Source organism: Trichechus manatus, unplaced genomic scaffold, assembly GCF_000243295.1.
Source record: "Trichechus manatus latirostris isolate Lorelei unplaced genomic scaffold, TriManLat1.0 scaffold00170, whole genome shotgun sequence".
In the NCBI taxonomy this organism is placed as follows: Eukaryota; Metazoa; Chordata; class Mammalia; order Sirenia; family Trichechidae; genus Trichechus; species Trichechus manatus.
The window spans coordinates 1,527,609-1,542,369 of NW_004444106.1; the positions used below are offsets into that span (position 1 = coordinate 1,527,609).

At 46.7% G+C, this 14,761-nt stretch overlaps 1 protein-coding gene across 1 annotated transcript in view; it reads right to left on the reverse strand.

Moving 5' to 3' along the window:
- The window catches only part of GSG1L (GSG1 like), a 94,408-nt gene that overhangs the window by 29,486 nt on the left and 50,161 nt on the right, over nucleotides 1–14,761 (reverse strand). Inside the window, exon 2 of the mRNA XM_023740972.1 lies at nucleotides 13,959–14,070. Within this exon, the coding sequence (XP_023596740.1) occupies nucleotides 13,959–14,070 (112 nt within the window). The remainder of the gene's footprint in view (nucleotides 1–13,958; nucleotides 14,071–14,761) is intronic.

Consider the following 14,761-nt stretch of genomic DNA (forward strand, 5'->3'; position numbering starts at 1 on the left):
CTCTGTATGATTTCAATTCTTTTAACTTTGTTGAAGTTTGTTTTACGGTCCAGAATATTGGCTATCTTGGTATATGTTCCCTGGGCACTTGAAGAGAATGATATTCTGCTTTGATGGGTGGAGTGTTCTGTAAATGCCAATTAGCTCTTGTTGGTTGATGATGCTGTTGAGTTCTTCTATATCCTTGCTGATTTTATGTCTAGTTGTTCTATTAATTGTTGAGAGAGGGATGTGTGTGTGTGTATGTAGAAAGTGAGATTCTCTCTAATTATAATTGTGGATTTGTCTATCCTTTCAGTTATATCAGTTTACTCTTGTTTGGTGCATACACATTTAGGAGTCTGTGTTTTCTTGGTGGATTGAGATTATCTAATGTCCTTCTCTGTCTCTAGTAATTTTCTTTGTTCTGATGTCTACTTTATCTAATATAGTCACTTCTGCTTTCTTTTGATTAACATTTGCATGATATATCTTTTCATCCTTTTATTTTCAACCTATCTATATCATTATATTTGAAATGAGTTTCTTGTAAACCACAGTTAGTTGGGTCATTTTTTTGTTGCTGTTCTTTTTAATACACTCTGCCAATATCTGCCTTTTACATTTAATGTAAACCATTTACATTTAATGTGATTATTGATATGTTATAGTTTAAGCTTGCCATTTGATCTTTTTATTTTCTGTTTGTTCTCTCCGTTTTCTTTTTCCTGCCTTTTATGGGTTACTGCTTGTGGAATTTTTTAGAATTCCATTTTTATTTATCTATAGTGTTTTTGAGTGTATCTCTTTGTATAGTTTCTTGGTGGTTGCTGTAGGTATTACTTTATAGATACATAACTTATCAAAATCTACTAGTGTTGACATTTTGCCAGTTTGAGTGAAGCATGGAACCCTCAGCTCGCTTTATACCCTTTACCTTCTCCCATCTATAACTGTCTTCAAATATTTCCTCTACCTATGTTTAGAACTACATCAGACCATATTATATTTTTTTGCTTCAACTATCAAACACAATATAGAAAACTCAAAAAGAGAAGTAAAATTACTCTTTCCATTTTTTCTCTTCCTTCCTGATGTCCAAGATTACTTTTATTATTTCCTTTTGGTTTTGAGAACTTCCTTTAATCATGGATTTAGGGTAGGTCAGCTGATAACAAATTCTTTTAGTTTTTCTCCACCTGAGAGTGTCCTGATTTCCTGTTCATTCTTGCAGGATATTTTTGCTGGATGTGGAATTCTGAATAAACAGTTTTTTTTTCTTTCACCAGGGGGCCCTGGTGTCACAGTGGTTAAGCGTTTGGCTGCTAACCAAAAGGTTGGCAGTTTGAATCCACCAGCCAGTCCTTGGAAACCCTATGTGGCAGTTCTACTCTGTCCTACAGGGTCACTATGAGTCCGAATCAACTCAACAGTAACGGGTTTGGTTTTTTGGTTTTAGTTTCTTTCAGTACTTAAAAAATGTTGTGCAATTTCCTTCTAGCCTCCATTGTTTCTGAGGAGAAATCCACTATCATTTAAATTGTTTCTTCCTGTAGGTAATGTGCCATACCTCTGTCCTCTGTCGCTGCTTTCAAGATCTTTGTGGCACAGTGGTTAAGAGCTCAGCTGCTAACTATACGGTGAGCAATTTGAATCCACCAGCTGCTCCTTGGAAACACTATGGGGCAGTTCTACTCTGTCCTATAGGGTCACTATGAGTCAGAATTGAGTCGATGGCAATGGGTTTGGTTTTTAATGTGTCATTTCTGTGTTGTTGCTTTCAAGATTTTTTCTTTGTCCTTAGTTTTCATAAGTCTGACTATGTTATGTCTTGGTGTTGACTTCTTTGACTTTATGCTGTTTAGAAGATCCCTGGTGGTGCAGTGGTCAAGAGCTTGGCTGTTAACCAAAAGGTTGGCAGTTCGAATCTACCAGCCACTCCGTGGAAACCCCATGGGGCAGTTCTACTCTGTCCTATAGGGTCGCTATGAGTCAAAATCAACTTGATGGCAATGGGCTTGGTTTCTTTTGGTAATACTGTTTGGGGTTCACTCAGATTCTTGAATCTATACTTTTATAGCTTTTGTCACATTTGGGAAGTTTTCAGTCATTATTTCTTTGAGTATTTTTTTAACCCTGCCCTCTTTCTCCTCTCCTTCTGGAACTCCAATGACATGAATGTTAGCTCTTCTGTTATAGTCCCAAAGGTCCTTGAGGCTCTATTCATGTTCTTCTTTTTTGAGTCTTTTTGTTGTTAAGACTATCTTCAAGTTCACAGAATCTTTCCTCTGTCCCTTCCATTCTGTGTTGAGCCCACCAGTTGAGTTTTTTATTTTGGTTATTGTATTTTTCAGTTCTATAACTTCCATTTGGTTATTTATGTCTTCTATTTCTTTCCTGGGACCTTCTATTCCTTTTCTGAGACTTTCTATTTTATCATTTGTTTCAATGGTGTCCATAAGTGCTCACTGAAACTTTTTTTTATGATAACTGGTTTAAAATCTTTGTCAGATAATTCTAAACATCTCTGTCATCTCAGTATTGGTGTGTATTATATTTTTCATTAAAGTTGAGATTTTTCTGGTTCTTGGTATGGCAAGTGGTTTTCAATTGCAACTTTGACTTTTCTTTTTTTTTTTAATAAGACCCTGGATCTTATGTAAGCCTTCTGTTTTAGTTGACTTCCTTTGACACCATTCTGATGGGAGAAGTGGGAGCACCACCTCATTACTGTAAGGTAGTGATAAAAGTCCAGGTTACCCAGTCAGCCACTGTTGACCCTTGAGGTGAAGAGGGGCTCCTCATTACTGCTGGGCAGGGGTGGGAGTTCTGGCTTCCCAGTAAACCTATGCTGATGACACCCTGTCTTAGGCTGGGTTCTCTAGAGAAGTAAAACCAGTAAAGCATATAAATATATATAGAGAGAGGGATTTATATCCAAGGAAATGGCTCATGCAGTTGTAGAGGCTGGAATGTCCCAAGTCCGTGCGTCAGGATAGAGGCTTCTTCTGATTCACATAGCCACAGGGGCTGGCGAACCCAATTATCGGCAGGTCAGACAGCAGGGCTCTTGCTCACAGGCTGTGAAGATTGATGAATCTAAAGATCAGCAGGCAAGATGGCAGGTAAGATGCCAGCTCAAGTCCCGAGAACCAGAGGTCAGATGAACAGGAGTCAGTCACAGGATCCAGAGTGAGCAAAAGCCCACGACCCTCACCAGAATGTCCCCTTATGTTCGATGCAGGCCGCAAGCTGAAGAAAACTCCCTTTCAACTGTTTGGCTACTCACAGCAGCTCTCATCATGGAAGTGATCACATTATATCAAATCTCATCATGGAAGTGATCACATCATCATACAACTGCCAAACTACATCATAACGGTCCAATCACTGAGAATCATGGCCCAGCCAAGCTGACACATAACCTTAATGATCATACACCATGACTGGAAGGGCCAGGAGTGCCTTGTTACTGCTTCCTAAGTGGCCTCCACTGACACCAGGGTGGGGGGAGGGTGGTGTGGTCTCATTATCACTGGGTGGTGGTGAAAATCTTGACACTCCACTAGTCATCCTCTGACACTACAACAGTAGAGAGGAAGAGGCACACCTCATTACTGCTGGTGGTGGTAAAATTTCATGTTCCTCATGTGGTCTCCACTGACACTCTGGCGGGGAGGTGCTCATTACTGCCTGGGGGAATGAAAGTCCCAGCTTCCTATTCGGCCTTCTCTGACACCACTCCAGCATGGGGGGAGGGGTGGGGCATGTAATTCATTATAGCCTGTTGAGGGTGAAACTCTAAGCTCCCCACTTATCCTTTGATGTCATGGGGGGAGGGGTGAAGCTACAGCATTTTTCTGTGATGTGTAGCTGAGTAGAATGGTTATTGCTAAAATTTTTTTGTTTTGGTAAGCTGCCCCTTTCCTGATCCTTTGGCTAGAGAAAGCAGACTTTTGTTTGAGGTTTTTTTGGTCTGTGCCCATTGGTAGATCTGGGTTGCTGACTTCTTCAGCTCCAAATCTGGGCTACATGGTGTCTTAGGCTAGGTTCTCTTAGAGAAGCAAAACCAGTGAAGTATATATATATATATATATATATATACACACACACACATATATGCAGAGAGAAAGCGAGTTCTGAGGCTGGCAAGTCCCAAGTCCATGGGTCAGGTGCCAGGCTGAAGGCTTTCTCCTGACTCAGCTAGCTGCAGGGGCTAACGAACCCAAGATTAGCAGGTCAGATGGCAGGCCACTGGCTCACAGACTATGGAGGCTGATAAATCCAAGATCAGCAGGCAATACGACAGGCAGCTAGCTCAAGTCCCAAGAACCAGAGGTCAGATGATAACAAGCTGGATACAGGATTCAGAGCAAGTGAACTTTTCCAGAACATCCATATATATATTGGATGCAGGCCACACCCCGAAGGAAACTCCCCCTTACAACTGATTGGTTGACCACATCAGATCACATCATGGAGGATGACTACATCATTACGTAACTGCCAAATTACAGCATTACATAACTGCCAAACTACATCATTACATAACTGCTAAACCACTGAGACTCATGGCCCAGCCAAGTTGTCACACCCATCACACATGGAGCAAACAGAAAACCCAGGGCACTCACCAACATGTTGTTCCTAGCTAGTCTGCCAACTTCTCTCCAGCTTTCAGAGTCTTTTACTTTTGTTTTATATATAATATCCAGGGGTTTTAGTTATACTTAGTGGAAGGACTAGGGGAAAGCACAGGTACTCCATCTTCCCAGAAGTAGAAGTTCTTATTATTTGTTTTTTTTTTTTTAATTGTCTCCCCATGCACACCAGAATGTCAGTTTCATGAGAACAGGAGCTTGATTTTGTTCTCTGCTCTATCTTCAGCACCTAGTACTGAGCCTGGCATGTAGTTTTAGTGGGAGTGAGGGGCTCAGAGCTACATCGTGAAGTCTTCATTTCCCCTATTCCCCCCATCCCTAGACCCCTGAGGCCCCCACTGGGGCACAGTTGGAAAGCCTTGGGCTGGAACGCCTTTGGTGTTTGCAGCTTGCGTATCTGAGCTGGTGCAGTAGGTACGTGGGTGGTTGGCCTGGTTTTTAGAGTCAAGAGCAGAGTGGACACTGTGGGGAGAAAAGGGGAGGGGATGGAGGAGGGGGTGGCTGTCAACCCCCTGTCTGCCCTCAGGGAGGCCAGGAGCAGGGGCAGGGTACACTGAGGAAGCAAGATTTCAAGACGCATGGATGCCACCTTGAAATCTATTTCAGGCGCTGCTTGCTAGGGAGACTGTAGCTCATCACTGAAGGAGGTGGCCTTTGCCCACCTTCTGATGCGTTCAGGCCAGAGAGGCACTGAGTCCCTGGGCTGGGCAGGTGAGACCCACACACTCAGTCCCAGCCACCCTCAGCGCCCAAGGGCTGACGGGACCAGGAGCTGATGGCTGCAGGTTCTGGGGCCCAGCTGGTCCGTTTCTGGCCAGCAGGGCCCCCTTGGGCAGCCACACCACTTTCCCCACCCTGGTCTTGGAGAAAAGGAGGCCAGAGCCACCTGCCTCTGGGGAGATGAGCAGAAGCGAGTGCTTCCTGCTGACCACACAGCCTGTCGGCCGGCGGCAACACCAGCAAACACATCTCTCTCCACAGGTTCTTTGGGGCCAAGGCTCTTCTAGGGTCACAGCCAAGGGATCAGCTTGCTGAAGCACCAAGCACTACAGAGGAGGGCAGGGGCAGCCTGGGCTCCTGAAGGACGAGGCTGACCTGCTGTTGCCACAGGATCATGGAGACTGGAAGGCAGGGGAAGGGGAAGAGTGGAGGGTGGCGATGAGACCACAGCATTCCAGAAAGGTAGAGCAAAAGGAGAGGTACCCCCAGGACAAGGGAAGCTTGCCACTCACTTTCTGTGTGGCCTGGGCCAATTTGCTTAACCTCTCTGGGCCTTCCAACTTTTATAACCTATAACTCTAAGATGTTGATGTTCCACTACCCTCAGTCTGCAGAGAGAATGCTCAGGATTAGGGTTTCACTGTGTGTGCCAATGTAGAAGGGTCCTTTCCCCATCCTTCTCCATTTTAATCAAATGCAAGATAGAAATAAGAAGTATTCATCCAGGACTAGCTTCCCGCTCTCGCCCCATCACCAGCAAAGTTGACGTGCTGACGTTATAAGCAGGGGTCACAAACTCAAATTCTTGCAGGGTCAGGCAGATGACTAGGTGAGGAAAGTGTGGGTAAGTGTAAGGCAATAGGGAGTGGTGGGGACTGGGGTGAACTGGAGAACAGATACCCCATGCAGAGAAGCAGCCACTACTCAGCCTTAGCAGCCTGCTGCCATGTGGTAATGTAGCTTAGGCATTGTCAGATCTTCCAATATTCAAAAGAAGCCAGAAACCTGGATTCTTATGTAAAATTTTTACCTCTTTAGATGTTGGCAATTATACAAATTTTTAAAAACGTTGTGGCAGGTTGAGTTCAGCCCTGGTCTGCATGCAGTTCTCAGCCTCTGAGGCTAAGGGTCAACTGACTTGGCCCTTTCTGAGCCTGTTTCCTAGTCCCTGAAATGGGGAAGCTAACTTCTCCTCTGGAGGGCAGAGGAGGGCAGGGGCCAGACTAGACAGCTCACAGATTATAATGTGCCTGGCACAAAGTAGGTTCAACCCACCTTAGTCCAACGCCAATACCACCTCCATCCCCTGAAGCCAAGCAGCTGCCCAGGGTCCTGCCTTGGTGTTGTCAGAAGGTGGACCTAGGGGGAACTGAGACACAGAGCCAACAGAAGGCATGGGCAGGAGGCCTGAAGCGCCAGGGCTCTGGACCAGGATGGGGCTCTGAAACTTTGTGTTGTTATGCGCCCTTGAATTGATTTCAACTCATAGCGGCCCTATGGGACAGAGCAGTACTGCCCCAGGGGGTTTCCGAGGCTGTAATCTTTACAGGTATAGATCACCGGGTCTTTTCTCCTGTGAAACCACTGGTGGTTTCTAACCTTTCGGTTAGCAGCCAAGTGCTTAACCATTGCACCACCAGGGCTCCTTCTCTGAAGCTTAGTCAGGGTCAAAGCAGGGGAGGCGGGAGAGAGAGTGGCCAGGGTTGGGGCCTGAAGAAACACCAAAGTCCCAGGAGCAAATATGGGCACAACTCCAGGGGCTGGGGACGGGGGAGAACAAAAAACGATGGGCTGCCTGCCCACCAGCCAATGCCATCCTCTTGGATGTTTGGGACATATGCCTCTGACAACTGAGAGTGGCACTGCCAAAGGCCCAATGTCATCATCATCATTTATGATCACTGCCATTATTGAGCACTTACTGTATGCCAAGCTCTTGAAGAGCTGTGTCTTCTGCAATCCTTAACAACCCCATTAGGCATCCTTGTTATCCCTGCTGTAGAGATGAAGGCACAGAGGTTGGGTGGTTTGCCTTTAATCACTACCATTGACTGAGCATATCCTGTGTGCTCAGTACCCCACAGGCATTATTTAATTTACTCCTCATGGTAGCTACTCTCCAAAGATGGCCCCCAATGAGCCATACCTCCTGGGGTCCCGATTTTGTGAATTCCCTTTCCTTTGAATCTGGCCTGTCACTCACTCTTGAGCAGCAAAATGCCGCAGAAATAGAACTGTGGGACTTCTGAGCCAAGGTCATAAAAATGCTACAGCTTCTGCCTGGGTCTCTTGGAGTGCTTGCTTTGGTGACACCCACCTTGGAACCCAGCCTCCGTGCTGTGAGAAGCCCAAGCTGCACAGAGAGGCCATAGGTAGACGCTCCAGTCAACAGCCCCAGCTGAGTTCGCAGCTGACAGCCAGGACCAACCCCATGTGAGGGGCCACCTTGGATGCCCAGCCCAGCTGTGCCTCCAGATGACTCTAGCCCAACCGACATCTGTCTAAAATGTCAGGGAAGACACAAGCAAGGACCACCCTGGCTGAGCCGAGTCAACCCACTGAACCATAGGAAGTAATATATTTTCATTTGAAGCCACTAAATTTTGGAGTAGTTTGTTACATATAAAACTAGTCACAAAAGCCCCATGAGGTAGAAACTTGGGCTATACCCAGTTTACAGATGAGTACACTGAGGCACAGAGAGGATAAGTGATTTGGCCAAGGTCCATATTTGGCAAGGGTCAGAGCCAGGATCTGAACCCAAGCTGTCTGACTCCAGAGGGATGCTTGACACCCCTATCTCCCCCCAATCCCACCTCCACACTGCCCATAGCCACCCAGCAGTAAGCGTCAGAGTGGGATTTGAACTCTGTCTGACTCTTAACCATAAGACCTTCAACTTCCTGCGAGTGTGTCCCTCTCAGAAGCTGCTGTTCAATGTTGATGGAACTCCTCAGAGCCTCCCTAACACCCGAGCCCAGAGTCTTGGGCTCCTTCCCTGCTGGCCCAGAAGACAGGCTGGCACTGTCTTCCCTCAGAGCTGGTCCCTCTCTGGTGCGTGGGTGGGGGCAGGGAGGCCCTGAGGCCAGAATTTTGACAAATGGCCTCACACATATTAAACAAGAGCAGTGACACTGTGCCGCCCTGGCAAGGCCCCAGATGCGAGAGATGAAAAATGGGACTGATCTATCTTGCAGGCCTCGGTGACAGGGAGAAATGGATCAGCCCTAATAGGGGCCGCTCACTGGGCCCCGGCCTTAAGTAAATCAAATGGGAATTCAGTGCCCTCAGGAGGCCAGCCCCATGGGAGCAGAGGGGCAGGTCAGAAGGCCTGTGCTTCCAGAGACAGAAAAGTTTCAGTGGCTGATACCAGCAGGCTGGTGTCAAGGTGGAAAGCAAGGGGCTTCTGGAAAGAGCTGCCTGGTGGGAGAGGGGGCTTAGAATCCTGCCACTGATGTCTGTGGCACCCCAGGCAAGTGACCCAACCTTTCTGAATCTCAGTTTCCACATATGCAAAAGGGGGCTGTTACAGGTGTTAAATTTAATATCAATACCAAAAACCCGTTGCTGTCAAGTTGGTTCCGACTCACAGTGACCCTACAGGACTTTCCAACTCATAGCCCCAAGGGGTTTCCAAGGCTGTAATTTTTACGGAGGCAGACTGCCACATCTTTCTCCCACAAGAGTGACCGGTGGGTTCGAACCACCGACCTTTTGGTTAGCAGCTGAGTGTCTAACCACTGCACCACCAGGCTCCTTTTAATATCAGTTACAGCAACAGAGGAAGAGCTAGTGTTTACGGAACACTTACAGTGTACCAAGCACTGTGCTGAACACATCCACAGATTTTCTTATTGCCCCATCATCTCACAGAGGCAGAATATAGGAGTTGAGAGCATGGGCTCCAGAGTCAGATTGCCTGGGCTCAAAGCCCAGCTCCACACCTCAGAGGGTGGATGGCCTTGGACAGGTGACTGGCCTCAGTTTCCTCCTCCATAAAATAGGGGACAAATAAAAAAAGTACCAACCTCACAGCACTGTTGTGAGTAATGACACATCAGTGCTCAATAAATGTAAGATTATTACCCACATGGTAGATCCTGAAAAATGTTAGTTCCCTTCCTTTGTCCTTTCTCTAGTCCTGGGGGAGTCCCTCCCACGTGAAGAGCTCAGGAGGTGTCATGGATTGAATTATGTCCCCCAAAAAATGTGTGTACCAATTTGGCTGGGCCATGATTCCCAGTATTGGTGGCTGTCCCCCATTTTGTGATTGTAATTTTATGTTAAAGAGGATTAGGGTGGGATTGTAACACCCTTACTAAAGTCACATCCTTGATCCAATGTAAAGACAGTTTCTCTGGGGTGTGGCCTGCATCACCTTTTATCTTACAAGAGATAAAAGGGAAGGAAAGCAAGCAGAGAGGGGGGACCTCATACCATCAAGAAAGCAGTGCCAGGAGCAGAGCGCGTCCTTTCGACCTGGGGTCCCTGCGCAGAGAAGCTCCTAGTCCAGGGGAAGATTGATGAGAAGGCCAACAGAGAGAGAAAGCCTTCCTCTGGAGCTGACGCCCTGAATTTGGACTTGTAACCTACTAGACTGTGAGAGAATAAATTTCTCTTTGTTGAAGCCATCCACTGGTGGTATTTCTGTTACAGCAGCACTAGATAACTAAGACAGGGGGAAAATACTCTAGGGGGAAAGGCTGGGTACGGGGAGGTAGTGCCTTAGCTGGTTTCCCTGGGTTTGTTCCACTTAGGGAGCCCTGGTGGTGCAGTGGTTAAGCGTTAGGCCGCTAACCAAAAGGTCAGCAGTTTGAATCCACTAGCCTCTCCTTGGAAACCCTATGGAGCAGTTCTACTCTGTCCTATAGGGTCGCTATGAGTCAGAATCGACTTAAAGGCAGTGGGTTTTGGGGTTCCAGTTAAGGGGATCAGGGTCAAAGTCTCTTTAAGATGCATGCATTTGGCTTTATCCCTTTTGTTACTATCGGATTAAAGTATACCAGCCACTTATATGCCTCTGGACCTCAGAGGTAAGGCGTTATTCCGGTTCTAATGCATTTAGCGTAAAGGTGGGCCCCTTCTGAAATGCATGAAGCTCAGCAGACCAGAATTAGAGCCTCATTGTTGTGTAGGTTGAGCATTCTATTAGGTGATGCTTCCTGAATGTGTTAATTTCGTAAACTTTTGCCTTTTTTCCCTTTATTTCTGTGAGATAAGGCTAGCAAGCATAATTATGGCTTTCCTGTGTTAGAGTTAGGGAGCCCTGATGGATTTGTTTTGTTTTTTTTCTGTGTCGTATTTGGAAAACCAGAGGTTCCCCATGTAGCCTAATGGAAAGGTGCCCACAATAAATTAACTATATAGCTCTCACTGGTATGTTGTCATACCACAGATCGGTGGTGCCACAGTGCCATTTGCCTCATTGGTGGCTTGTATTATCAGATCGTATTTCTCAAAATCCATATTACCATCCAAAAATTTAAACACACTCAACTAGTAAGCATGCATTCCAATACTGAAAACACACGCCATCAAAAAAAAAAAAAAAATTTAAGGAGAAAAATGCAGTAACGAAATTAAGGGGGCGGAGTCAAACAGAGTGGAGAGAAGGGGTGGAAGGTAACCACTAGGAGACTCCACTGGTCTGAAATTTGGTCTTCCCTAATCACAGCCCTCCCTGCTCACTCTGCCCAGCCCTCCCCACCTCCAAGGCTTTGCAGTGCTCTTCCCCCCACCCCCACCCCAGCTAGCACGCTGTGATCTTGTTCCCGTTCTCCCCCAGTTCGCCTAAGAACATTCCCTGAGGACGCTCCTCACCAGAGGCCCTTTCTCTGCACTCCCACAGCTGTCAGTGAGCCCCTCCCTCCATACAGCACGGTGCAGAGAACAGCTGTTCACTGTCTCAGTCCCTGTCACAGCACACTCTGGGAGGCCAGGGCCATGTCTATCCTGACCACTGCCATATCCTCAGCCACTGGAAGGGTGGCTGTCCTGGAGTCAGTCCTTGGTAAATATTTGTTAAACAAATGAATGGGACAAAGTGTCCTGTCTTAGTTACCTACTGCCGCTACAACAGAAATACCACAAGTGGATGGCTTTAACAAACAGAAACTTATTCTCTCATAGTTTAGGAGGCTAGAGGTCCAAATTCAGGGTACCAGCTCTAGAGGAAGGCTTTCTCTTTCTGTCGGCTCTGGGAGAAGGTCCTTGTCTCTATTCAACATCTGTGGGCCCAGCGTTCCTTGGAGATCTCCACGTGTCTTGATATCAATCTTCCCCTGGGTCTAGGAGGTTCTCAGCGCAAGGACCCTAGGGTCAAAGGACACACTCTGCTCCTGGCTCTTCTTTCTTGGTGGTAGTGAGGTCCCTCTACTCTCTGCTCATTTCTCCTTTTATCTCTTGTAAGATAAAAGGTGTGACTCAAGCACGGGTGTGGCTTGAGTAAGCGAGTTGACTTAAGTAAGGCCGTGACTTGAGTGAAGGCATGACTCAAGATAAACCCCACATTATTCCTGCCTCATTAACATACAGAGGTTTAGGATTTACAACACATAATTACACAATACTACAAAATGGAGGAAAATCACACAATACTGGGAATCATGGCCTAGCCAAGTTGATATATCTTTTGGGGGGACACAATTCAATCCATGAAGGTCTCCAGCCACTGTGACTGAGACCTGGATGTCCTGAGTAGTGGACACCTGTGGTCCTTCCTTTGCAGCATGCATTCCCTCTTCTGGTAACAGCCCACCCCTCAAACACAATTTTCCATTGGGCACCACCCCTCCTTCCCTCTCTGTCCAAGGGTTTGAGTGGGGATGACCCCACTATCTGGCCTGAGGGTAAAGCAGGTGACTCAGGCCAGACCAATTAGAGCATTGCAGTCCTTCTACTGGACTAAGTCACTGGTTCAGGGGTGTTCTCATGACTTAAGCTAAACCAGTGAAAGTCATAACCAGGATTTTAGTTGGCAGTATTGGAAAGAGGCTCCATCTTTCTGCTCGGATTACTATATTTATGAGATACAAGGTTCAAGCTGTGCATGGTGACCATCTCTGTTACCACTTGGGGAAAAGCTGCCTGAGAATGAAGCCAACACAAAGGGAAACAGAGAAAGAAAAGGGGGAGAGGATGACTGACTTCCTAATGATATCATTTGGCCACCTAGATCCAGCTGTGCCTGAAGCAAACATAGTGGTAACTCACCCAGCACTCATTTCACCCATTTGAGAGTTTTTTACTTATTCCTAGCTCCTGACATCTCCTGGCCTTGCTGATTAATTCAGGAGAGAGAACACAACCTAGGCTGGTCCAATCAGACAGAAGGTTGGGACTTTAGTCAGCAGTTGAGAAAAGAGAAGCCTTTTCTCCCCCGTATGAGAAGGAGGAGCTTCCTGGGTGGTACACACAATTTGCGCTCATCTACCAACCTAAAGGATGGTAGTTCAAACCCACTCAGTGCTGCTGCAAAAGAAAGCCCTGGAAATCTGCTTCTGTAAAGATTACAGCCAAGAAAACCCTACAGAGCAGTCCTACTCTATAACACATCCAGTCAGAACTGGCTCGATGGCAATGGGTTTGGTTTTTGGTTTACGTGCAGGAGGAGCTGACAGCTTTCTCAGTATCATGAGGGAAGTCTGCTCAGGGACAAAGTCAACATGTGGAGAGGGACAGTGCTCAGATGATCACAGAGGAAGAGAACTCAGCCCTGATGACATCAGCACCCCTGGATCAAACATACCTGAAGTCCATGCCACAGCCGCACTTTTCATTTACAGGAGCTGGTGTATTTCCTTACTGTTTGGACTGATGTGGGTGGGTTTTTCTGGTACAACCCAGAGCACCCTGGCTGATGCACCTGGACTTTTCAGATACATGAACTAATCAACCCCCCTTAATCAAGCATTAAGTAAACACTTAAGCCAGCTGGGATGCTATCACTTGCAATTGTAAGAATCTTGAATAAGCCTGCCTTTCTTTTGCACACTATGCTCTAAGGTGCTAACCCCATCCCTGTATCCAGGGTCCTACTGCTCCATCGGACCACCCAGAACCCTCCACGGCCCCTCTGACACCAGGTCTCACCAGCTTCCATCTTCAAAGCAGGCCTCTATGGCAGGGGCCAGCAAAGTGTACCCGTAAAGGGTCAGGTAGTAAATGTTTCAGACTTTATGGGTCATATGGATTCTCCTGCATCCATTCAACTCTGCCTTTGTAACTCGAAGGCAGCTGAAGACAATATGTAAATGATAAGCATGGCTATGTCCAATAAAACTTTATTTATGGACACTGAAACTTGAATTTCACATGTCACAAAATATTCTTCTTTTGTTTCTTTAAATCATTTCAAAACGCAAGCTGTTTGACCATACATAAATAGGTGGGGGAAAGGATTTCACCTGTGGGCCATAGTTTGACAACCTCTGCTCTAGGGTCTCAAGGTGCCTTTGGATATGGGCTACCCCTGCCCAAAACTCTGTTAGGACCCTCCCTCCTTTGTCGCCCAACTGGGCTGAAGTGCTGAAGTCCCAGCATGCCTTGGGGCTCTTGTGCCTGACAGTGCTCTTGCCATGAAAGTCAAAAGTCGCTTACCAGAAGGACCACCCGTAGTCCCAGGAATGGGGCCTCCAGTCTTCAGGGCCAAGGCTCACGGTGACCTGGAACACTTGTGTGTACATCATGTGAGCGACCATTCCCAGGAGGCCTGTGGGGGGACAGGGAGCAGAACATGTCAGGAAAGCAAAATGGGACTTTGTCCCCCTCCCCATGGTCCTCTCAGGCAGCCACCTGACTGTTGGTGCCAAGAGAGAGACGAACCCCTGGGTAAGGGAGGTCAGCAAGACCAGAGCAGAGACGGCCAGAGGGTGGCAGTGTTCTAGGCCAGGCCAAGGAGCTTGAGTTTGGTCCAGGGGGCAAAGAAGAGGAGTCCTGGAAAAGTTTAAGCAAGGGAAACGCAGAATCAGATCTGTGTGTAGATTGGCAAACTTTTTCTGTAAAGGGCCAGATAATAAATATTTCAGGCTCCCATGGGCCATGCAGTCTCTGTTGCAAAACAGCCATGGGCAATAAGTATATGAATGAGCATGGCTATGCTTCAATAAAACATTATTTACAAACACAAACACTGGGGGAAATTGGAACCCTTAGCCATTGCTGGTGGGAATGCAAACTGGTACAGCCGTTGTGCAGAACAGCGTGGCAGTTCCTCAAAAAAATTAAAAATGGAACTACTATATGACCCAGCAATTCCACTCCTAGGTATATACCCAAGGGACTTAAAAGCAGCAACACGAACAGCCACATATACATCAATGTTCACTGCAGCACTATTCACAATACCCAAAAGGTAGGAACAATCTGAATGTCCATCAACGAATGGATGGATAAACAAAATG